Below are 24,687 nucleotides of genomic sequence, written 5' to 3' on the forward strand. Positions count from 1 at the left end.
TGATGCTGATAAAAGTGTCTTTCAAAAGTACTGTTCAAAGGTCTGAGTGCAGCAATGCAAGCAGGACTAGAAAGGACCATGAAATCTAGATGTAAACAAACATCATCATACACAACATTAGCCTTTGGTGGTGATGATTGCAATGTTTCACATCTGGACAGCATTGATGTCATTAGTTAAGCCAGATACTTCTTTGGTATTCTGTCAGATAAGGGTCTGGTCTCAGGCAGGTCATTACTTCTCCATCTGTATCTGCCTTTCTAAACACAGTGATGTGGATGGTGTCTTGCAATGTGCTTGGGATCATTATCCTGGACCAAATCAACATCTTGTATTGGCTCTGACATGTTGAACCAGGATAGTGTGGTTCTGCTGCTTTGTCTGTCTTATTCTGTTAAACCATGACCAGACCTTGTTTGAAAAAACAGCCCCAGCCCCAGTAAGTTGTTTATCTATAGATCAAACTGCAGTCACTTAACTTACTGATATCTCCATCTGTCCAACACATTTAATTATGAAGATATACAGCTAATATTGTCTACTAGCTAGAATGTCTTAAGCTTGCACATACTTTTTTAAATTCAATAGCCTTGTTTTTATACTGACTGTCTACCAAACTGTAGCTGTAAAAAATGTAAATGAAAAATAAAAAAGTGCATTCCTGTTAGTATCACGGTTACTCTATACTGGAAAAAGAGGCTCAGAGTTTAGTTTGTTTATACACTATAAAAACTGCCAAGTCGTACACTTTTCATTTTGTATTCTTTCTTTTGTGGTTCTGCTGCATCATTACTGGGACTGTTCTACAGTTAGGTTCATTTTTAAAGCATTTTTCTTTTGCAAAATTTAGCTCACCTTTCCCAGTCAAGTCAGAGTCCGCACAAATAATTTTTTGGTGGACAAGAAAATGGTACTGAAGGCTGTTAGGCAATGTTAAAATGAATCTCCATTTACATTAACATAACAGAAGTATAGAATTCTGTAGTGAAAGCTCTAAAATTAATAATTTTTTTGACCATTTCATTGAAGCTTATTGATATTTTTCACAAGGACTTAATGAAATACGATTCTCAGGTTTCCTTTGAACATCTTAGCAGCGGTCTTTCACTCTGCTGGCTCACCTAAATGAACTGAAAAGTACACCTTTGACAAGGACAACTGAGCTGCTGCTGCCAGTTTCCAGCAAAGCCTCTTTCAGACATTTGTTACAGAAAAAAATAAGATTGAAAGAATGTCATTTATTTCATTTTGTATGTCCTTGTGGTTTCACTCCAAATCATTTTCCTCCAGTTACTAGATCATAATTCCTATCAGCATTTCAACAAGGGCTATACAATGCAGTTACCAGGATCTGGTGCGTGACGTGTGGTCCCTGTGAAGATCAGTTTGAGTGACACTCAGGGGTTGGTAAATAATTTTCCAGTGAATTACGTTTCTTCTGGGGATTACATTGTCACCTGAGAAGGAAGGTCATGGCTGAAGCAGAAGGAATTAGCATTTAAAGTCTGGAATACAATAGCCCAGTGAAAAGCAGACTGTCTCAATTAACCATGACATGGCCAAACATATTTTAAAAAGAAGCAGCAGCACAAGTGTATTATTTATGTATCTGAGGAAACACAGTTGTCTGTAATTCACAAGTTCCTTCCCAACACAACCCTGATGGGATCAGATTGCTGTAATTGGGATACTGAAGCATTGTTTGATGGTTGGATAACATTTATAATGAGTTTTGGAGAGGCTTAACCCAGCTCTGATCATGAAAAGTATCGTTATTGGTTGTTAGCAAATCAGCGTCAAAAAACCGACCACACAATTTCCACAATAAAAACCTGACCTAGCCTGAAGGTAAACAGCCAACCTTGTCAAATATCCACGATAGTTACAGCACTCAACCTCGCCTCTCGCTGTTTGTATGTAACTCCCCAATTGTGCAATACGAACAATATTAAGAGTTACCATCCTCAACTCCACATACGAGCAGTCACTGAAAAAGTAAATTGCATTCAAACTGTAATAAATAAAAAATAAATAAAATAGATTTTTTTAATAAAAATAAAATTGTGAACACGCTGGACACAAACTTACAACCATTGGGAGTTTGTTGAGATAAAGGGATTAAGAGATGAACGACCCTGGGCTTTCTCAGTCGGCAGAGGAATGTATTTATACAGAAAACAATTAAATATTCCACATATGGACAAGAAATTATATTCTGTACATCTGTATCTCCAAGAACACCCAGACATTTGGACAAAACAGGTGTAGTCCCTTCATAGTAATACCAGTCACGACAGAAGATGAACATATGGTTACAAGATGCATGATGCCACACCTCTCAATTAATGTAAATTAAAAAGCAATGTAATTTGTGAGTGGAGCTGTGTCTGCTATCTGGCAAATACAGCAGAGTATAGGAAGACTCTAGTTTTAATGCAGTGTTTCAACTACAGTTAAATTATTACAGTAATCTGTCATGTAGCAGTAGAGCAGTCTGCAGTTTTGAGTTGAGTTATCTATCCTGGACCTGTATACTGTTTTGCAGTGTTGAATGAGTTAAACTGCAGCCACAATATAGAATGCACAATAGTACAATTTCACATTCTAACTTCCATTGTGGGGTAAAGAAAATAAGAAAAGTAAGGCAGATGAATGGGTGTGTTAAGTTCATTCATTTAATTGTATCATGATAGGTATTATTGTAGAAATTAAGAATTGTGTTTGTGTGTATATTAGCTCAAGATAATGAAGTGTGCTGAGGGGATGACTCCAAACAGTGTGGTCAAGTTCACTGCCCAGTGGCCATCTAGCATAATAGCAACACGCATAGACAGCACATAAACAATAGCCCTGCCAAACAGGAGGATGCAGAGACCACATTAGAACATACTGTAAACGGTATTCAAAACCAAATTCACACCAAGACGTTGCTCCAGTCCTGGATTTCATCTAGTTTATTCCTCTTCTCAGGACTCCCTCGGTCTTAAACCCCAAATCTATTTTCCTAAATGCTTTCGCTGCGATATGGAGATCCAATGCTTTCCAATAGGCCAGTATACCTTATGGTGCACAGTTAACCAGAGGAGAATAATTACAATCTACATGAGACCTCCCCTTTAATATAAAATGTGTCATCCTTTATTTCTCTGTTCTCCAGCCAACTGGAAAACATTAATCATCATTAAGCATTACATACTGATAAGTACAGTGTATTGGTGTGGAACAGTTTAAGCACAATGGTGGCTTCAGGTTACCATTCTACCAATGTATATGAATCTACTCTGATTTTTCATCAAATACATTTTGTACACTCACATACACAGAATGTTAACCTCGCTATCAAAACAATATAATATAAATATCTGTTTTCTTGTTACAGAATCTTATGCCATACATCAAACCAAAACCATATAATTATCATCAAGTATTTGTTAATCAAAATCAATAAAATATTTCCAAGATTTACAACATTACTAATATTATTATTCCCAATCTAAAGTATGAGAATGTATTTGGTGTTTTATGTGTATTCTACAGTATATCAATACAATTATAAATGATAAACCACCAGTCAAATAATCAGCAGGTTCTTTAATAACTTACAAAATAATAAACACCATGCATTTCATACATCTTTGAAAGCTCTGCATACAGACAAAATCCCAGTTTGCTAATTACCAGTATATCCATCTGTTAGATTTATAGCGCATATGCTTTCCATCTTAAAACCTATTTTATCTTCTGTGGTTTATTTAAAATAAAGACCAGCATGTGCAATACTACACTCACCCAACGTGGTAGTATACTATTTTGGTGCATAGTATATGTAATATAATACAATGTAGTACATTACAACTGCACATCGTCACCACAGCAGCTTGACAGGAAATGTACATCAACAAATGTAGTGAATCCAACACCAATCCATAAAATACTAGGCCAGTTATGACAGAGGATTTCATTTTTTCTTATCCAACATGAACAGTTAATAAAATGTATCATCTGCATTTTTCAACCACAAGTGGATTTCATAATTCCTGAAAACAATCTAATCAGTACCCAAATCGCATTAAACTATGTGCAACTCCAGTTCATTAAACTTTAATTAAACTGAATTTCAGAAAAATAGTCCTAGGTTTTCCTGCTGTTGGCACATGGAATTTGATTGTACAGTAGATAAGAAAACCATCTAATATCGATGAGTTTGTAGGGTTTCTGCCGGCTCATTGGAATCTGACGAATCTGAAGACTGTACTGTGACGAAAACAGTTTGGGCCCAATTCTATTAACTTTATGGCTTTGTTTTATTCAGTCAAAAAGTGAAGGAAATAACTTGAACAGAATTTCACCCCTTAATGGATCCCCGTCCCGTCTGCACTGCAATGATCTTATGTTTGAAAATATAAGCACATTACTTCTTACCCAGTGCTGCTGTAACAAAGGTCAACATTATCCACAAGCTTCCTCGTAACACACAACCTGGCCCACGATAGCACACACAAGCTGTTGTTACCATATGCTATTAACATATGTTATTACAATCTGTTATTGCAATTTGCTTTTACAGTTATCAAATGCTATTGTTACATTTTATTATCACATTTTTACTATCTGCAATTAATATATATGATTTAAAAAAAATAAAAAAATCAAATTAGCAACAGCTTTGTTTGTGAAGGGATAGAGTCCAAATGTGTGTATTTACATTTAGAAGAATATAAATTATAATACTGTTTACAGTCCATATAGTTTCACTAATGTACAGCCCTCCAGAGCTCCCTCGCTCTGTTTTATATACTATGATCAGTAGTACGCACTAAATACCCAATATAAAAGTACAGGTACAGTGGATGTTGATATACAGTTGTATATACTATTATTAGCTTAATTTCAATTGTCTTCAGGCCTTTCCATGAAAATTGCATGTTTATTACACGGATATTAGAATAGTGGCAAGCCCAAGATTTTGTTTTCATGACTACCCTAAAATGTCTTGCCATTCTAATATTAATAACTTGCCATGGTATGGCCCCATATTAGTAGCTGAACAAATGACACTGAGCCTCAGGCAAGTGGTCCTGGAGATTCAACCTTTATTAGTGCAACCAATCAGATGCCACAACTTCTCCTGAAGTTGGTCGCCAAATACCTGGATTTTAATACTCTCAAAAACAAGCGCTAGAATAAACTTTTGTTCCACAATGAACTGCGGTGTAATTGGAGGATAAAATCATCCATATGGGAGTGTGAGAGAGAGAGAATGATTCCAGATCAGTGCCCATGGAACTGCTTCCATTCGTATGTCTACATATGGGATTTATCTAAATTTGCTTATGTTGTGGCAGTATGCTCTAAATCCAATTAAATCCCCTCAATGAAATTGAGCAGCTGTTATAGACAACATAAAGTGCCATGCAGTATGTCATGTCTAGTTTTCTCATGATGCAAGCACGGTCATCCTCAATTTTTCCAGTTTGCAGTGAAACATCCTCTGTCCTGTTACATAATTCAACAGTAGGTGCTTTTGTATGAACCAGCTCATGTTGCCAAAATGACACACTAAGTAGCATACAAGATCAGAAAAAGTAACAGATTCTGCAACTGTTAAGGCCTAACAACTGGTCATGGTCCTTAGAATTAGAGGCATGTGGAAACAGATTAGACAGAAATTAGTAATTAATTGCCAGCAAATTAAACTGTAGAGAACTACCAGCTAACCTCCAACTTACAGTATTTATAGGCTATCATATTGGATTTTTAAAATCATTACTTAACTAGACCTTTAATTGAACTAATAATTTCCTTAATTAGACCTTTTTATGTGTTTTTAGCTCTTAAAACAGGTGCAGATTTCTAGCTAGTTATAACATTTTATAAGTAACTTGAAATCTGCAACTTTTTAGGAGCGGAGCACAATTAAAAGGAGTGTAGTCTAATTAAGCAAATTATTAGTTAAATAAAAGGTCTAGTTAAGTAATTGAGAGCTCAGTTGGAATGAAAACCAGAAGACATATGGGGTCCCCAGGTCCGGGGTTGGGAGCCACTGATCTTTCACCACTCACATTATGCTGCTCCTCACTAGTCTGTCCCTGTGTCAAGTGAACAGTCTGCTCTGCACCTCACTTCTTATCACATCAATGTTCAATTGCATTAAGAAGTGAACCTCCCACTAAACAGGCATAAAGAAATGCCAGTGGTCTCTGGGATAAGAGTCAAAGTGTGGTTGTTAACTAAATGTTTCTGGCAAAAATCCCTCTTGTCTGAAAATCAACAGAATACTCTTAATGGCATTCCTCTTTGCCCTTGGGATTAAATCAACTGCTGTGTCCATTTTCAGAACAATATTCACATTATACCGTATCACAAAGCATGGATGTGAATGTCAATACAAGAAAACTACTGTAGTAGTTATATTTTAACAGCTGTACAGCTATGGCCAAAAGTTTTGCATCACCCTATAGAATAAACTCATTTTTCTTCATAAAGTCAAATGAAACCTGCTGAGTAATGTTATGTTAACATATTGAATTGCATATCGCTTTGTAGTTTTCCATACACGTAACAAAAGTGACATTTCAAAAAACTAACGCTGCCTTCCAGTAGACTTCTGCGATATAATTTTGTACTTTCTTTGATTACATGATGTTAAATAAAAGATCTAAATTATTTCATATAGTTGCTTTACTTTTTTATTTTATTTTTATTTTTTAATTATACCTCAATCCTAAAATTCATTGGGATGCAAAACTTTTGGCCATAGCTGTAGGTACACTTGTGTTTATAAATATATAAATAAATTAATTAATTAATTAATTAATTGATTAATTAATTAAATAAAAACATGGAAAATAAATACCGTACAGTAGTTTTAGTTGCACTTATGTCCACTTTACTATAGCAGTAATATTTTATGTTTAAAAAATAAACAACAAAGCTTATTTCTGTTGTCTAGTAATCCCAGATTTAAAACCTAAAGCCAGGCTACAAACATACCTTGAATGACTTCATATGGACTGTCTGAGCCAAAGCTTTAATTCAAATCAATTGCGAAATGCAGCACAATTTATTTTTCACAGAAGAGGCCCCAGATGGAGGAAGGAATGGAAAATACATTCTTTCCTGAGAATCCGTAGAGCACTGCAAGGGAAAACTGGCATACTGCCCACAAGGTCTGCTAAGCTGCATGCTCAAAGCAGACCTCTGTAAATTTGTAATTTACTAAAAACATTACTTAGCAAAGTTAAGAAAACTAAAACAAAACATTTCTGTCAGTTTGAAGTAAGCTACAGCTTCCATTCAAAGCCTAGTTTTGCAGTAGCTTCCTCATACACTAGTTCAAATAACAAGGACTGGATGGATGAAGCTTTACAGCAGTATGTAATATACCCGTCAGTACATCTGCATATAGTTATTAACGAAATTTGGTGGATAATGCGCAACGTGTGCTGTTGTGGCAATGTGCCCCGCCCCTGTGTGTATTTTTGTGTATTATGTTGTATGTAGTGTGTTAATGTTGCTGTACAGATATTGCTGCACGCGATATAAATGGGTGTGTGTAGCACAAGTTATTTAAAAGTGTAATTGTATTTAGGCATGGGGATTGCACTTCACGTGCATTTAAAGTATTTAATAATATGTGAGCACGGGGTTGCACAGATTTAGTTCACGTGCTGGTATTCAAGTGACTAATTAATTGGTAATTGAATCCCAGCACAATTGTATATATAGATGCACATTTCATTCACTCGGGGTTGTGTGTTCAGGGCGAAGGAACGGGAGAGAGCGAGGTGAGAAAAATCAATAATAATAATAATAATAATAAGCAATTGCTACGTGGTGCTGGAGGACCAGCACGGTACGTGTTTGTTTAGTGTTCGTCCCTGTTTGTTAATGTCTGTTCGTTTTGTTTGTCTATTTATTTTGGCCGCAAGTGCCGTATTCTGTTTTTGTTCAGCGTTTTATTTTCTGTGTATCATTAAAACGCACTGAGCGCCGCTGCGTCTCACCAAAGTACTGCCTATCTGCGTGTGTGTTTCTTTCTGGCCTGACGTCACCCCTACAGCCAGCCTGTTCACAGTTGTTTATTAGTACAAACTATGCCACCAAATTATACAATTTCTAGTTGTTTGCAAACATGAACTTCTTGGAGTGATGGAAAATAACTAGCTCACTTTTGTCAGGAAAGATTTGTCCCAGGCAGCAGATGTTAGTCTTTAATTAAATCCAAATTGAATCAGCCACAATTAAATAAATCAAAAAATATCAAAAGACTAAGTATGTCAAGCCCCAGAAATGCTTGAAAATATAATTATGTTATTGCAGATCATCAGCTTCAAAATATTCCGATTAAAATGCTGACATTGTTGGATGCTGTGCTTGAAATTCTTTAGATGCTTTTCTAATTTGGTACATTGGTTGAACAATCAAAGCATAGCGCAATCTGGACTGTACAGTCACATACTGTGTTATTACAAAAGCTTAGAGCAAAACTGCAGCAATTGTTACAGTATAATTAGAAGTTACTGTAAATACCAGACAGAAGCAGACACATCCTTGGTTTACAGTATGTTTTTTTGTTTGCTTTTTAGAGTCCAAACCTAATTAATCAAAATAGGCTTTAAATAAAGCTTTTGCAAAGAGTGTACACACAAAAATGATACATTTTAAATCAGAAGGTGTATATTCCAACTATAAACTTTATCCAGTATATACCATGAGAGAAATGCATTGGATCACGGCCGGATAACCTTATTAAGAGTGGGCGTAATGATGTTGATGATGTCCACCAGCCTGTTCCTGATAACCAAACAGAAATGCAATTTGCTCCATCTTGTTTCAGGAAGATAAATCTATTATACAAAAGACCTGGAAGATTAATTTAGGGACTCAAGTTTCCACATTGGTTGGGACTACTGTTGTCACATAACAGTAACAGTTTTATTTTTCTTTCACAAAAAAATGTAAAAATCTTACTAAAATCAGCCTGTTGTAGCAAAATCATAAAATTGTGTTTATCATTGTAGTCTTTTTAATATATTAGAGCATATTTCAAGTGTTCTAATACTTGTATATTTATTTATTTTCAGACTGGATGTTCAGTTTTGAAGATTTAGCCTTTTGTCAGTGAAAATGGATCACAAGCCTATACAAATACATAGTGACAAATATGGTATTTGTTCAACCAAAGGCTTCTTTTATGCCATATTTGATGGCTGTGTCTGCATAAAAAACCCTAGATTAATAAAAGTTGGTACATAATGTAACAAATCTTATCCGTGAGGCTGATCAATTATTAATGCACACATCAAAATAAGACACACATTTGCTTCTTGACTACAGAGCTTGCAAGAGATTCATCTTTGAACTGTATTGTATTTCCATTCAATTCAAATGGACCAAGATGCCAAGTCATTACAATGGTGCCCGAAGGGATGAATCCTGACCCCTGTGGTTGAAAAACGAAATTAAATGTTATTTCCATTACTATAAGCTATAGTATGTATGCTAGCTTGTGAGACACGGGATTCTCTAAAGTCGCTCCAAATCCTTGGGGAGGTCAAGTGGTCGTAGTGGCAAGCTTGACATTGAAACTCCCCGAGCCTAGGTGATCACGTACGTTTACTCTCGAGGGCGAGCGCTGATTAAGTGGAGGGAGAACATAATGAATCCCCTCCTAGCGGCTGAGGAGTTATTAATAACAGACATCAGCAGAAGACACATACTTTCCTCAAGAGAGCTTACTCTTTAATTGAATGGTAATATGTTCATCTTTGAACCGTATGGTTTGCAGTTCATGTCCAGCCCTTGCCATTCCATTCAGCTCAATGGGCTGAGATGCCAATTCATTACAATGGGAATATTTTTACACAGTAAAATCATTGGTACAAGCATTTTTTGCCAATTTGGTTTTCAACCAAAAGACAGGTGGTTGCATTGTGTCCTGTACATTTTACTGTATAACGAGTTAGATATCAAATGAAAGCAAGACTGGCATGAGGCTTGCTGAGAATCTTATTATCACTTCCATTTAGTCTTCTTTAAAAATGTAAACCATCAATTGTAAATAAAAATCCAGGTTGTTAGTCTTAATGGTGGTACTTTGTGCTTTCTAAACTCTTCACAATAAGATATTATATGGGGCGGTACAATATCCCTTGTAGTACAGATTATATTTATATTTAGGCAAAAAACAGAAAAAAGGATTGCTGAAAAAAAAAAACACAATGTTATAGTTGTAAAATGTAGGTCACTATAATTGATGATTTTAATAGGTCTCAAGATTTTTACCAAAAGTTCTAAAGAACCCAAAAGTATTAAAGAACCCCCTGCAGTGTTTACAAGAAACACATTACTTTACCTTTGCTGCGTCTTGTGTTTTCCATATTGTAGCAATTTCTTTCAACATATCTGGGATTGTTTTCATAATTAAATTCACACACCTTAGGTAAATCATCCAAGGAATTAATTATTTTCAATTTTTACTTGGGAACGTTTGCTAGAAGAAAGACATTTTTTCTTCCAAACATCAGTGTATCCAGTTCATGCTCCCTGCTGGCATCCTGTAGGCATAGAAAAACAGAAGTGTTGCAGAAGGAAGAGTGATCTGGATACACTGCAATTCTTTCCCAAGTAAATGTTGAGAAATGTATTATCCGGTTGATTTGTGACCCATGATGTGTGATTAAAATATTAAGGGATTATATTTAAAAATATAATGTTGCTATACAGACAACCTGGGACACAGCAAAGGTAACGTAATGAGTTTCTTGTAAACTTTTCAGGGTGTTCCGTTACACTTTAACAACAAACCGTTTTCGGTTAAGGAAATTAATCCTTAAAAGGGGACCCGTTTGAACCTGGAGACCAGTATACCTTGTTGCATACAAGAGGATCGTAGACGTACAATCGCTAAAAATAAAGGGCTTGTGTTTGTGAGCTTTGGTCAACGCTGGCAGCGCTATGCTAGCCCTTGTGGTTTACACAGTGTAGAACTACATCTCTATGACTGGCAAAGCTTATAAAACCCATACAAAAGTACAGTCCTCTTTATAAAATTGAGCCACATGAAAGGATTTTTTTCACCTGGTTTGTTGGTGAACTACAATAAAGCTCATCATTGTTGACCTCAAGTCAACAACTCGTACCAACTTAAAGCTTAAACAGTGTGTAAAATAGTACATTCATTCGGAGGTGGATATACAGTACCTGGTGAATGTGAAAGCCATGAAAAGCTTTTTTTCAATTATTATTATTATTTTTTTTTTTATTCAGCTGTATCTGCAGTGCAAAGCGCAACGATCATGGGATTCCTTGAGCTAGCTGCCAACACACAGACGAAATATAAAAAATAAAAGGAATGTTGTGAAGGGAAGCAATTCTGCTTTAGCAAATGGTACATTTAAAAAAATGCAATAAACTCTCTTAATCCGGTGGGATGGCAATATTTCTTACTTCCGAGATCGTTTATTTAAACGATAAAAGAACATCCTGATTTCATTACCCAGAGTAGATAAATTAGAAAAATACCTATCTGGTGTACCAATGACACATGGCACAGACTTCAACAATGGTATTGGTTTCACACAATAAAGAGAAATGGGAGTGTCGTTCTCCAGGGTTTTAAGTTACTGTATAATTGAAATCTAAATTGCTGTCATCTGGGTAGTTATTGGAGTCATATTTCTTTACCAATGCAGTTAAGCAGTGGCAGGTTAAGGCTTTTCTGATATTCAAAGCAACACTGACCTATCCACTGTACATCAGTATTCAGCTGGCCACTGTTTATCCAAGCTTATTAGAGGTTACAGATTTTTTCAGGACTCCCCCCCCCCCCCCTTTAATAGATTGAGAAAATATAATTTCAAAAAGGTTTAATATATGTATTGAATGTGATTTGAAATACAACATTTGAATGTATATCTCTCTAATTTATTTTTTGTAAAAGATTTAAAATTATCCCACAATAACATGTGACCATTTGTTGCGATACAATGTGCGACACTCACTGTATGCAATAATATCTATTTTACACATAATTGAATTTATTAACAGATGGGCCTATGTGTGCAATTCTTATTAAGAGCCACCAGGCATATTATGTCAGTTGTATCACCTCTATGTTGCTTTTATCCACTGTTACGCAGTTTATTGTGGTGAAGTTTATTTTGACCCATTTCCCTTTGCTCTCGTTTGCAGCAATTGTAAAGGTTACTTCGTGCCCCTGTCTGCTTGAAACCTTCAACAATCGAGAGCACCTATAATTCACTCCTATAATTTTACTGCATCAGACTCAGGTGTGGCTAGGGCCTGTAACACTGCTGGGTGGTGAAAAAGATCACAATAGCAGAAATCCAAAAAACACACAGGAGATCAGCATTACTTCAATTGAAAACTTCGATGCAAAAACTGTGCCAGAGAAACTGCCACGGACTTAGGTTTACAGTGAATGTTTATTTAAAGTAACATATACATGTAAGAAAATATAACACACTACTTGCCTCCTAAAAAAACAAGTTTGACCAACAGCAAAAAAAGTATAAAGATCAACTTACACATTAAGTTGCTTCTGGCATAAAACCAACAGATCGTAAACCAGGCACACTCCGAAAACAGTGATTCCAGTTTCTTTCAGCAGCATTGCACAGGTCCCCAGGAACAGACTCAGCAAGAGGGCACAAGAGGAGGCTGTAGCAGGGAAACGTTCCCCAAAACAACTTGGATCCACACTCCTGTGAAATAAATACAATGTTGACATTGGGGCACCTTTTTACGTTTCAGATAAATGGAACTGGGATTAATCCATGGCAATGTGCTAAGTGGTAACAACATAATTCCAGTCAATCTTATATAATACCAATACTCCATAAAATTGCATATTTTTCTGTATGAAAAGCACATACTCTTTATTGTAAACATTTTAATGTCATTGGATAAAAACCGAGAGGAGTAGAATATTTAAAAGTAACCAAAATATTCTTAATGACACGTGCGCATGGAATGCAGTTATCAATGCAATGAGATCCTATTGCCTTCTATTCAATAAATTAAAATAGTGCTTTTAATATAATTCTCTCTATTTTTAAGCAATTTCATTAATTGAAAATTGGGGGGTGTCAATAACTCCAATTGAAAGACACAGTTAACATTCTATTGTTCATTTATGTCCATTTTTAAAACACAGTACAGTGGAACGTCGCATATCCTAACATCACATAACCGCCCTGATCAATTAACCGCCTCGCTAAATAAATAAACATTAAAATTAGGCTACGCGAGTAATGGTATTAGCGTCCGTGATGGAAACAGAAAGAAAGCGTTATAGCAATCAGCCTTTTGGTGCGTTCCCCTTTAAGAGAGGTGGGCTGTGTGCGTGTGTCAGTCAGCTGCGTGTAGCAGTGACGTTTCAATACACCAGTCGACAAAGCTTTTTTTTTGTGCAATGTGTTTATATGATGGAGTGCATGCTACAGGGGTCACTGGTGCATGGTGAGCCGAGGACACCCTGGCGGACCTAACCCTCCCTCCCCCTGATTGGCGCTCTGTCAATTGTGCGCTGCCCCCTGGCTGCTCCCGTCCACAGTTGGCAATGGAATAGCCTGTTTGCATTCAATTTGAACACTACTATCTCTGGTTGAAAAATTGTTACAGCCCATTCACTGGCTCCAAACCACTACAAAATATTGCTAGTAATGGACTGCTTAATATGGCAGGGGTCAGTCTCAAACAACAATTAAAGTAAAGATATCTGGAGATTTTAGGCAGGCTAACACTTACCCAATATAGGAGAGAAATGTCAAAAGGAATAAAAAGCAGGCCAATACATCTGCTCTCCCAACAATTCCAGACACCTGCAAAAAAAAAAAACCACACGCACACACACAACAAAACACACAATATATTAGTTTTGTATTGCAAAAATGTAATAAAAAAGCTTGATACAGTCTTGGAACAGTTGTTAGGGGCATGGTGAAACATGACCTCACACAGTGTTATTAGTGTACTGCACAAAGAAAAACGCTGCTGTAGGTAACTGTCCACTTTTTACTCTGGACAATCTAATCAATAATAAATCAGTGGATGATAGATTCAGCTAACACTTCACATCCTTATTTTTGATTAGATTTTTGTAATACTAATGGTGGTGGAGTTGTCCGTAGCAGCAGCACATTAAATTTGCTTTTGAGAGAGCAGGACCCAAAGCCCTTATTACCTATTTAAGCAGGATCCACTGAAATGCAACATCTCATTTAAAAAACTGTCCTGCCCATCTTGATTCTGAATTAGCCAGAAAATGACACACAGAAATGAAGATCATACTCAGGAACAGCTTTGAAAAATAAAAAGTCGTGCTTTGTACCAGATTACTTCTTGAAACAGGATTGGTCATGCTGGAGTTTTGACAAACCCAGAACTGCGACTGGTAAACAAAAGTGGTAATAATACACGATTTAGAATGATACATACCCAGAGTGGTTTACTTTTCCTAATGTTAATTCACTCTGTCCTTGGTCTAACTAAAGCAATAGTTGAGGCTTTTTTTTTTTTTTAATGGCTTGGATATTTCTGGCTTTAGGACAGTTTTGACTCATGTAATGATATTCCAAATAATAACTGCATTCCAAGACAATGCAAATACAAAAAACGAGGTGTACTGCTGACCAGATGACAAAGCAGAGAATCCAGCCGCTGCCAGGGATTTTCCAGTGTCCCGATTCAAACCCGATAAAACACACCCGACAGCACACGTTCAAAAATAAAAACCCACCAGCGTGGAGCACCTGTAACAATATATTTCCAGAGAGAAGGGCAAATGTGCACTAGAGCGTTCTCCTGAATCTCAGTGTGGCTAACAGATTAATAGGAATTTGATAAATTAATCAATGCAATGGAGGAGAACATTAATCATTTTGATGAATTATAAAAAAAAGTTCATGAAAAATAAAAATCACTAAAGCAATAGACCCTGAAGAACTTGCTTAAGGAAACTTTAAGGAAAATGTTCGTATTCATCAGCAACAGAAAAGTGCCGGTAAAGTCCTCTTATGAGGGTTCTATTGCTATGAGAAAATGGATATTTAAAAAAAAAAAAAAAAAAAAGAAAAACCCCACACACACTTAAAGTTTTTATTTTTTTTCATGATTTTATGCAGCACTAGTTTTGTTGCAAATTAATACAAACATTTTTCCTTAATATTGCACAAGTAATGTGGTTTTCTCAGAATTCCATCTGTATTCTGGTAGCCTTCAGGCCAGTGTTGCCAGATCAGAGTTTTACGTTTCTGCCGAGGGCAATCTGGAGGTAAGAAAGGTACATTTTTAATTCTAAAGGATTTTCTTGAGAGTTATTTTTCTGTCTGAAATAAGTCCCTCCCCCTCCCCAAGGATATATTCAATACAATAGTTTTCATATAGCCCTTTTCTGTGGACTTTTTTTCTTGTGTATATACAGCAGCCACAGAGCACCGAATATGCATGAAGACGGAATTACTCATTCATGCTTGTGCAGCAGCCAGCATGATTTTCTGGTCACACTTGAGTTAGGGGAAAAGAACAGTGTGAAATAGGCAGGAAGACGATGTTTATGTTTGCGATAGTGGTCAGGGAAAAGGAAAATTAAAAAGTCTCAGCACAGAGGAAAGTAAACCGGTGCTGCATCTAAAACTGCAGTCCTTGGAACACAACACTGAAAGGTCAGCATTGCTTCACAAACCCGTAAGAGACCGGAGGAATGTAGCAGAGAAGACGACAATGGGGTAGCAAGGGCAAACTCTCAGATCAGATGAACCCAGAATATTTTCAAGATGACTGCAGACTACGAATGGATTGATTTAAAAAGAAAATAGAAAAAGGATACCATGCATAAAATAGTTTTGATGCAATACTGTCCTTGCACATCCTTCTACATTGGAGATTGAAATTAATTTGTGTTTTTCTCCACAGCATGTTAGCAGGAATGAGACAGCAGTGTACTGTGCACAAACCAAGGTTAAAGAAGTGGATTAGGTTCTGGCAATACTGATACATTTTTACAGCAACCACCCACAGAGCTGATGTTTCAAATGTAAAATAAGTCTTTGTCTTTTTTCATGGGCTGGTTTCATAGATCCTGATTAGCACTAATCTAGGAATACCTTATCCAAGGTTACACTGAGAAGTCTGTGAAACCATTCGTACACGTTTCTTCTCTCTACCGTATGAGACAAACACAGCCCTATATCTGCCTATTTATGTTGATGGTCATGTTGATGCCCAGGGTCCAATTCACACACGAGTGTGCATCATTTTAATGAAATATAATTTCAGCACAAAGCCACTCCATAACAAACATTGCCCACTGATATTCTTCCAGAACCGTTTGTGCTTTTTGCTTCAAATTGTGTTCCAATTCCTTTGAAAAACACTATGCAAACCAGACAAGTCAACATGCCATCTTATTTTAAAAGACCCTAGGATGTCTCTTTGTATACTGAACTACTAGCCATTAGGAAAAATATAACTTTTCATGAAACATACAAAAAATATCCCACCAATTGCAACAGATACCCTTAGTGCTACAGGCAGTGTGCTCTCAGCATGTCTCCTTGGCAGATATCAGTCATTATTTGTTATCTGGATAAATGTAATTCAGCAGCGAGATATGTGAAATTATTCTTAAAAAGTATGTCTGCAGTTGATTGAATAACAAAGAATCCTCCAAGAAGCCCCGTCTCTGTGTATGACAGCAGGGGAGGATGGAACTCATCCAGGCAAACTGTGCTTGATGTTTTCTGGAATGTATCCAGGACACCAGTGTTAGTTCTTTTTTGATCCGTTGGTTCCTTATTGCCCACAAAGCGGACTGGGCATTGGGTTAGCCTCTAATCTACTGAGAGATTGGCTCTTTCTTTTTGCCTTTACATTGGGGTATCCTGGGGTCTACTGGCTATATCTAAACAGAGGCCAATATAAATACTGCTACTGTTTAGATAATAGAAAAAAGACTCATTGTGTGCCTGTAGGTCATTATAATCAAACCTATAACAGTGCACGTGTGTCTAATGTTGGTCTGTTAAAGTGTGTAGGTATAACACCAGTTTTTTTTGGAAAGATTTTAACAAAGAGTGGTATTTACATAAATCAACTTGCCCCCCACTTTCTTGTAACATGCACAGTGCTAAAACATCTGGATACTGAGCCTACCGCTTCTGTGTGTATAGGGTGAACAGCAAACAGCAGCGCTGCAAGGAAGGCCAGGCGCCTGTCATCAAACACAGTCTTCTCGCAGGTATACATCAACAGGGCAGTCACTGTGCAGTGCAAGAATACATTCACCACATGGAAGCATAAGGGTGTCATGCCGCTCAGTAGAATATTCAGTCTGAAAGAAAATGATAGGGAAAATGATGAGAACTAATGAAGATATACTTATTACATTGCCTTGAACAGTGTTCATTACAAATGCAACACATGGAAATTTCTCACTTAATATTCTACTGTGGTATTTTATTAGAAAGAAATCTAGATGAAATAGAACTCATTACAGTAACATGAAAACGCCTGAAGGTTATGAAAAGTGGAATGAGGGAGCCGTTCGGCAGAAGGTACAATTCATCTGAAATAATATGTGCCTTTCTCCTCTAAGGAAACCAATCATTAGGGAAATACTGTAGAATTACTGTAGCAAGTTTAGAAATGTCACTGGTACAAAAAACATCTACAGTGCTCCCTCGCTATAAGGCTCTCGATTATAACACTCCTACAGCATGTCTCCCTACACTAGTGATTCATGCAATATTTCTACAGTAAATACAGTACGGTGTTGTTCAAACTGTAAACAACTTTTGATACAGTATCTGAACTGAAGAAAAGCTGCGCTGGCACTTTATAACACAGACATCTTATTAGCATTTGTTTTATAACTGAATAAATATTAGGCCTATTACGTGGTTATCTTTCCTAATGCATTTACTTTCTTGCTGCGAGAGGAGCTTCAGCTTTCTCCAGAAGAAAAGACGCTTCAGCCCCACTCCGGCAGCCAAACCTGGGGCGAGCCCATTCCCTCTTCCCCTTGTCCGACCCGGTCTCCTTCTTGCACTTGGTTTGCTTGTCTTTTGCTTCAAACTGAACTCCTGACAGCCATTTAGCCAGGCTATTTATAGTTTAAAAACTGCTAATTAAAATGATCCATGAGTGGGAATGTTACCTTTTTTTGTAAAAAAAATAAATAAAAATAATATAGCGTTGATTACATGGTGCTTTATGCATTGTCATACATTTTTGCTTCACTATATGTGCATTATAGAGAGGGAGTTATTTTATTTTGTATTTTAGTCAGATGTGTGTTGTGTACCGCGGTGTCCACCACCCCCTCCCCCGTTGATACCGCTCTCCGGTTCTAACGCTGCTTTTGTGTTCCCCTTTGACTTAAGATTCACCATCTCCATGATAAAACACAGCTCTTAAATGGGTTATGAGCTGCAAAATATGAAAATAAAAAAATACCCTTCATAGAAAATGTACAGTATCTGAACTGCTAGCTGAGGTATTATTATTTAGATCCATGTGGTCATTGTCTCTGTAGTAGATATTTGATTTCCAATATTATTATGAATTTATTGTTTATTACTTAAAGCAACATCCAGATCGGTTTTCAGGAATCTTACAGAAGAAGCTAGTTCAATTCTTTGACACGTTTCATCACGACAGACTTCTGATTTAAACATTTTGTTTTTCTTTTTTAGCATGTCTACATACCTTGTAACTGAGGTGGGGGGGGGGGGGGGGTTGTTTTGTTTTGTTAAGAGGAACTGAATCCTTGCTTGAGAATTATCCAGAGGGGTGTGGTGGAATTTATCCAGGACAACAGGGTTGCTTCCTTGAAGATGTGAACAGGATCTTTAAAATGTCAAGAGTTGACAGGACAATCACATGCACGACACTGGTTTAGTCACCAAGAGGGAGAGTGCCCCCTACTGAGTCACCGACATCAATTTTCACTTGCTTGTCCATGGTGGTCCTCCATTCAAATACTAACCATGCTTTTGTAAACAGGGCGGAGGCTGGGCATGAACCAGTGACCGCAAACAAGCATCTAAACCACAATGCAAGAGAGACGGGCTCTTTAACATCTTATCTCACCGACAGGGGACTGGACAGAATCTGTAACGGCAGTGTATCACACAACCCTGCCTGTTACACTTTGCTCCTCAGGTCTGACAAGATCAAACTCAAGGTGGTATGGATCCAGACAAAACACAGCATATAAAAAGGTATACATTGCTGGAGTAAACCAAAATAGATACAGTGAACAAAGAGGCACAATTCATGAAGTCAGTGTTATCTCATCCAGAAAGATTAAGTCAAGTTAATTCCACAATGTTTTAATTGGATTGAGACCCAGCATTGGTGCCCATTCCCATCAGAAAAGAAATTATATTCTCAGGTAAATCTGACACATAACTTCACCGTTCCTCATCCTGAGCTAAAAAGCTGAAAACTCATCCCAGACATAAGCACAGTGTAATAGGGGCATGCACATAAGCACAGTGTAATAGGGGCATGCACATAAGCACAGTGTAATAGGGGCATGCACATAAGCACAGTGTAATAGGGGCATGCACATAAGCACAGTGTAATAGGGGCATGCACAGAAGCACAGTGTAATAGGGGCATGCACATAAGCACAGTGTAATAGGGGCATGCACATAAGCACAGTGTAATAGGGGCATGCACATAAGCACAGTGTAATAGGGGCATGCACATAAGCACAGTGCAATAGGGGCATGCACATAAGCACAGTGTAATAGGGGCATGCACATAAGCGAGTACTTCAGTTTGATTTACATCATCTCCGGCAAATCGTTCAACTTAGAATATGGATGTCTTTCAGGCAATATCAAAACACGGCGAGATCCATGGGATGAATTTGACAGGTACCTCCAGGCAATCTCCATATTTAACACTGTGCACCCTGTATGAGATGTCCACTGTTTGAAATGATCCCTCATATTTCAGTATATATCCAGGCTGTCATGGCTGTGGAGGGTGGCCCATCACACTACTAATAAATGACCACTGATGCTGATTTTTGGCAAAGCAGAGTACATACAGTATAAATTGTCCAAAAAAAAAACACTATGGAAAATAATTTTATTATATGGTAACAGTATCCTGGGAGACAGTCAGCATGGTTTTAGGAAAGGGAGATCGTGTCTAACTAACCTGCTTGACTTTTTTGAGGATGCAACATCGACAATGGATAATTGCAAAGCATACGACATGGTTTATTTAGATTTCCAGAAAGCTTTTGACAAAGTCCCGCATAAAAGATTAATTCTCAAACTGAACACAGTAGGGAGTCAAGGAAATGCATGCACATGGATTAGGGAGTGGTTAACATGTAGAAAACGGAAAGTACTGATTAGAGGAGAAACCTAAAAATGGAGCAAGGTAACCAGTGGTGTATCACAGGGATCAGTATTAGGTCCTCTGCTATTCCTAATCTACATTAATGACTTAGATTCTGGTATAGTAAGCAAACTTGTTAAATTTGCAGACGACACAAAAATAGGAGGAGTGGCAAACACTGTTGAAGCAGCAAAGGTCATTCAAAATGATCTAGACAACATTCAGAACTAGGAAGGCACATGGCAAATGACATTTAATACAGAAAAGTGTAAGGTACTGCATGCAGGCAATAAAAATATGCATTATAAATTTCATATGGGAGATACTGAAATTGAAGAAGGAATCTATGAAAAAGACCTAGGAGTTTATGTTGACTCAGAAATGTCTTCATCTAGACAATGTGGGGAAGCTATAAAAAAAGAGGCCAACAAGATGCTCGGATATATTGTGAAAAGTGTTGAATTTAAATCAAGGGAAGTAATGTTAAAACTTTAGAATGCATTAGTAAGACCTCATCTAGAATATTGTGTTCAGTTCTGGTCACCTCGCTACAAAAAGGATATTGCTGCTCTAGAAAGAGTGCAAAGAAGAGCAACCAGAATTATCCCGGGTTTAAAAGGCATGTTGTATACAGACAGGCTTAAAGAATTGAATCTATTCAGTCTTGAACAAAGAAGACTACGCGGCGATCTGATTCAAGCATTCAAAATTCTAAAAGGTACTGACAATGTCGACCCAAGGGACTTTTTCGACCTGAAAAAAGAAAGGGGTCACAAATGGAGATCAGATAAAGGGGCATGCAGAACAGAAAATAAGAGGCGCCTTTTTACACAGAGAATTGTGAGGGTCTGGAACCAACTCTCCTGTAATGTTGTTGAAGCTGACACCCTGGGATCCTTCAAGAAGCTGCTTGATGAGATTCTGGGATCAATAAGCTACTAACAACCAAACGAGCAAGATGGGCTGAATGGCCTCCTCTCGTTTGTAAACTTTCTTATGTTCTTTCACTTTCAAATAGCCCGCAGGAAGATTCCAGGCATTGAATATATTTTTCCAGGACGTCTAACTCATTTACTTTCAATGAACCATCTGAGTTGGCAGTTATGGGCCAACCAAATGTCACATAAAACTTTGCCAGATTTGAATAGTTTGTTAAATAATGTGCAAGGTAGCACAATCTTCCACAGGCAGGTACGTCTCCTGCTGATGAGCCATGAAGGTCATTTCAAGCAATTATTGTTGTACAGAGATCACCTTAATACTTCATTTTTCATCAGACGGAGAGTAGTACTGCAAATTCAAAGATAGCAAGGTTTTATTTCAGCTCTGACACGGCGCACCTTCGTCCCACACAACAGAGAACTGGTAGACAGGGTGAATGTTATTATCTAAATGAGGATTTGATTGCAACCTATTACTGAACAGCTGCTATAATGAAATCCCTCTGCATTCTTTTTTTTCCTTTAGTCAATTTTTATAATCTGTTGGGAGAGCAGTAAAAAAAAAATCAATGTTCAAACCAGCCTTGACATTCCCTCCACCTATTCTGTTCTATTCCGATACACATTGTGGATGTCACCTTATTTTGAACTGCAATCTTCCATCTCATCTGCTACTCTCCATTGCGATGGGAGCCAATTTTTTTCAAAGATGCTTAAAAATGTGGTTTATTTACTTATGTATTCATATGAGGTTTCAGGATTCTGGAATGCATTTATTTTCGTCACCAGTTATACCCTTCTGGTAAAAAAAAAACAAACTATCAACCAGTTTGTGTCTTATTTAACCCATGTAACTAGAACTGCAAGGTGTGGGCTCTAAATGAGACCCCAGTCTGATGAACAAATAAACTGTATCAATTATACTTTTTTTTCAGCACTTCGGCTTGATTTTTCCACAAAAAGAAAATCAGTTAACATCGTACCAACAATAAAATAAATAATGAACCAATGATAATTCATGGAAATTATTATCTTCCCAAGGATCATTCAGATAATTGTGTCCACTAAAGCCTGATGGGTATTGAGTGGGTTGTTATGGTAATGTATTAATTAAATTAGCCTACAGATCAACACGTTTAAAAATAGTCTTTATAACAGTGCCTGCTATTGGAAGAAGTTAATCATTAGCCTTCCTCATTTACATAAACGCTTTCTTTATACAGTATTACCATTCAGGGGTGAAGGGCGCTTAGAAATATTGCTTAAAGTCATATTTCTGGAACATGAGGGCGGACAATACAAAAATGATTAATGACTCGCGTATGGCTTGGTTTACAAGTACATGCTTTTTTGTATACAGGTAAACAGGGACACGCACAAATAGTTAAAACTGTTTTGCGTTGTGTATATTTTATGTTGAAGGATGCTTCGGTCTTAGGACTAGAATATTTACTGTATCTGTCATGCAAAACAGAAAAGCAACAAGTGTTTAAAGCTATGGATTATAAATGTTTTGTATAAAAAAAAACATAATGAACTGTCACTGTAGTAATATACTCTGCTTTTCCATAATGAACTGTCACTAGTAATATACTCTGCTTTTCCATAATGAACTGTCACTGTAGTTATATACTCTGCTTTTCCCTTTGTAGCCAAATATTATAAAACTTTAAATTGAGTATCTGCGCAACAGCGTAAAGTGAGCTGGCTTTTGATACAAATGTTCTGGGAGAAAGCTTGTAGGCTACGGCAGACTGCAACGCCACCTCACACGGTAATTAATGTAATGTGCTTTTTGCTTCCAGTCAAACGAAAACTAGTAGAGAGCCGAGTTTTGTGTAAACTGTTAATTATAAATACATTGTATAAATATTTACACTTGACATGAAGCGATGATCCATGTTTCTGCTCCAAAGGTGAGATATTTGAATTCCATCTGGTGTCCGCTAAGCGAGCGCTGAAACTGCAGCGTATTGGATTGATTCTGGCAGTGGATTTTAAATGATTAACTTTTACAGACAGGAAGCAGACGTACAAAACTACTCAAGATTATTTATTTAATTCTTATTTTATTAAGATTGAGCTGGATCAAATGCAAAATGCTGTTCAAGAAGTTGTTTATAAACAGGTATTAACCAATTGTAACGCGCTGCTTCTGTGGGCAAATTACCACAGAAAGATAAACAAAACATACATAACTTACTTGAAAGTGAGAATGCAGAGAGGTCTGTATGATTTGTGGCTGGTGTTATCGGCCATTCTCTTGCCCCAGAAGTCGTTGAAAAATATGTTTTTCATACTGGAGCCGGGTCTGACATCAGGATTGTTACTGATAGCCCACACATCGTCATGCACAAACTCCCCTTGCAGAGAGTTACTGTAGCATAACGCGCAGACAGAAAACAGGAGAATATAGCAAAAAATGTCCTTGCCAGGCCCGAACAGGATGGGTAGAAGGAGAGGACTGACGCCTTGTCTTGTGCGTGCGCTGTCATGTCTCTTCCCGGTTCGCATGCTGGTTAAACTGGTTTGAAATGAGAGATGCTTGGAACACCATCTCTACTCTCAGCCGCTGGACTGATCGAGCAGTAAGGAAGCAGCTGGAACTGAAATAACAGCAGCAATTGCGAACAGCCACCTCCCCGCGCATGCGCCATGAGCAGGGCATGTATGAATTACCGTAGTACTACCTGAACTAGAAAACCAATAAAAACTAAGTGGGCAATAAGACAGGTGCGTAGAGCTGTGCAGTGCTATCAATTTCCATCAGGGAAGACTTTAGTGCGAATTTCCCATGTCATGCCTGGATGCCACTTTGATCTCACGTAGACATATCATGAGTTATTTTAATTAAAATGTAGCCTACAACGTTACCTAACGGAAAAACAACGATACGTGTTGAATCGGCAGGAGCCTACCGTCATGGAACTAGCTTCGAGATACATCCAACAGGAGTAGTAGATTATTTTACACGTAATAGGATACATTTATGATCTTATTCATTATTATGAATTAGCGTCCGTATCAGGTACACATTCTGCTTGACTACAGAAGTGTAATCTAAGGGTAATTAGGCCTCCTAAGCTCTCAATTAAAAATATACCCCCTGAATTTAACTGAGACACGGTTGCCTGCTGAATAAATCTGTTGTTTTTTTTTGTTTTATGTGGCAGCTGGGCAATTATGAGGGCATGTGTATCGAACTAATAAACCAAGTTTAAAAAACTCGTCTTGGCACTAAAATTCACCTTTTTTATTACAGTAACAGCAAGCCACTGCAGATGGTCCCCGATAAAATAACATAGACTACTTTATCATCATTACACTTAAAAATAAACAGCATTATGTAAACATTATTATT

General features: G+C 37.3%; 1 protein-coding gene across 1 annotated transcript in view; it reads right to left on the reverse strand.

The window, feature by feature from the left end:
• Positions 1-23,963, reverse strand: part of LOC117419655 (protein O-mannosyl-transferase TMTC1) — an 88,167-nt gene extending 64,204 nt beyond the window's left edge. Inside the window, exons 1-4 of the mRNA XM_034032637.3 lie at positions 23,530-23,963; positions 17,179-17,356; positions 13,774-13,847; positions 12,552-12,728 (exon numbers count right to left, since the gene is read on the reverse strand). Of these exons, the coding sequence (XP_033888528.1) occupies positions 12,552-12,728; positions 13,774-13,847; positions 17,179-17,356; positions 23,530-23,840 (740 nt within the window). The 5' untranslated portion in view covers positions 23,841-23,963. The remainder of the gene's footprint in view (positions 1-12,551; positions 12,729-13,773; positions 13,848-17,178; positions 17,357-23,529) is intronic.
• Positions 23,964-24,687: the final 724 nt, after the last annotated feature.

This window comes from Acipenser ruthenus, chromosome 14 (assembly GCF_902713425.1).
Source record: "Acipenser ruthenus chromosome 14, fAciRut3.2 maternal haplotype, whole genome shotgun sequence".
NCBI classification, from domain to species: Eukaryota; Metazoa; Chordata; class Actinopteri; order Acipenseriformes; family Acipenseridae; genus Acipenser; species Acipenser ruthenus.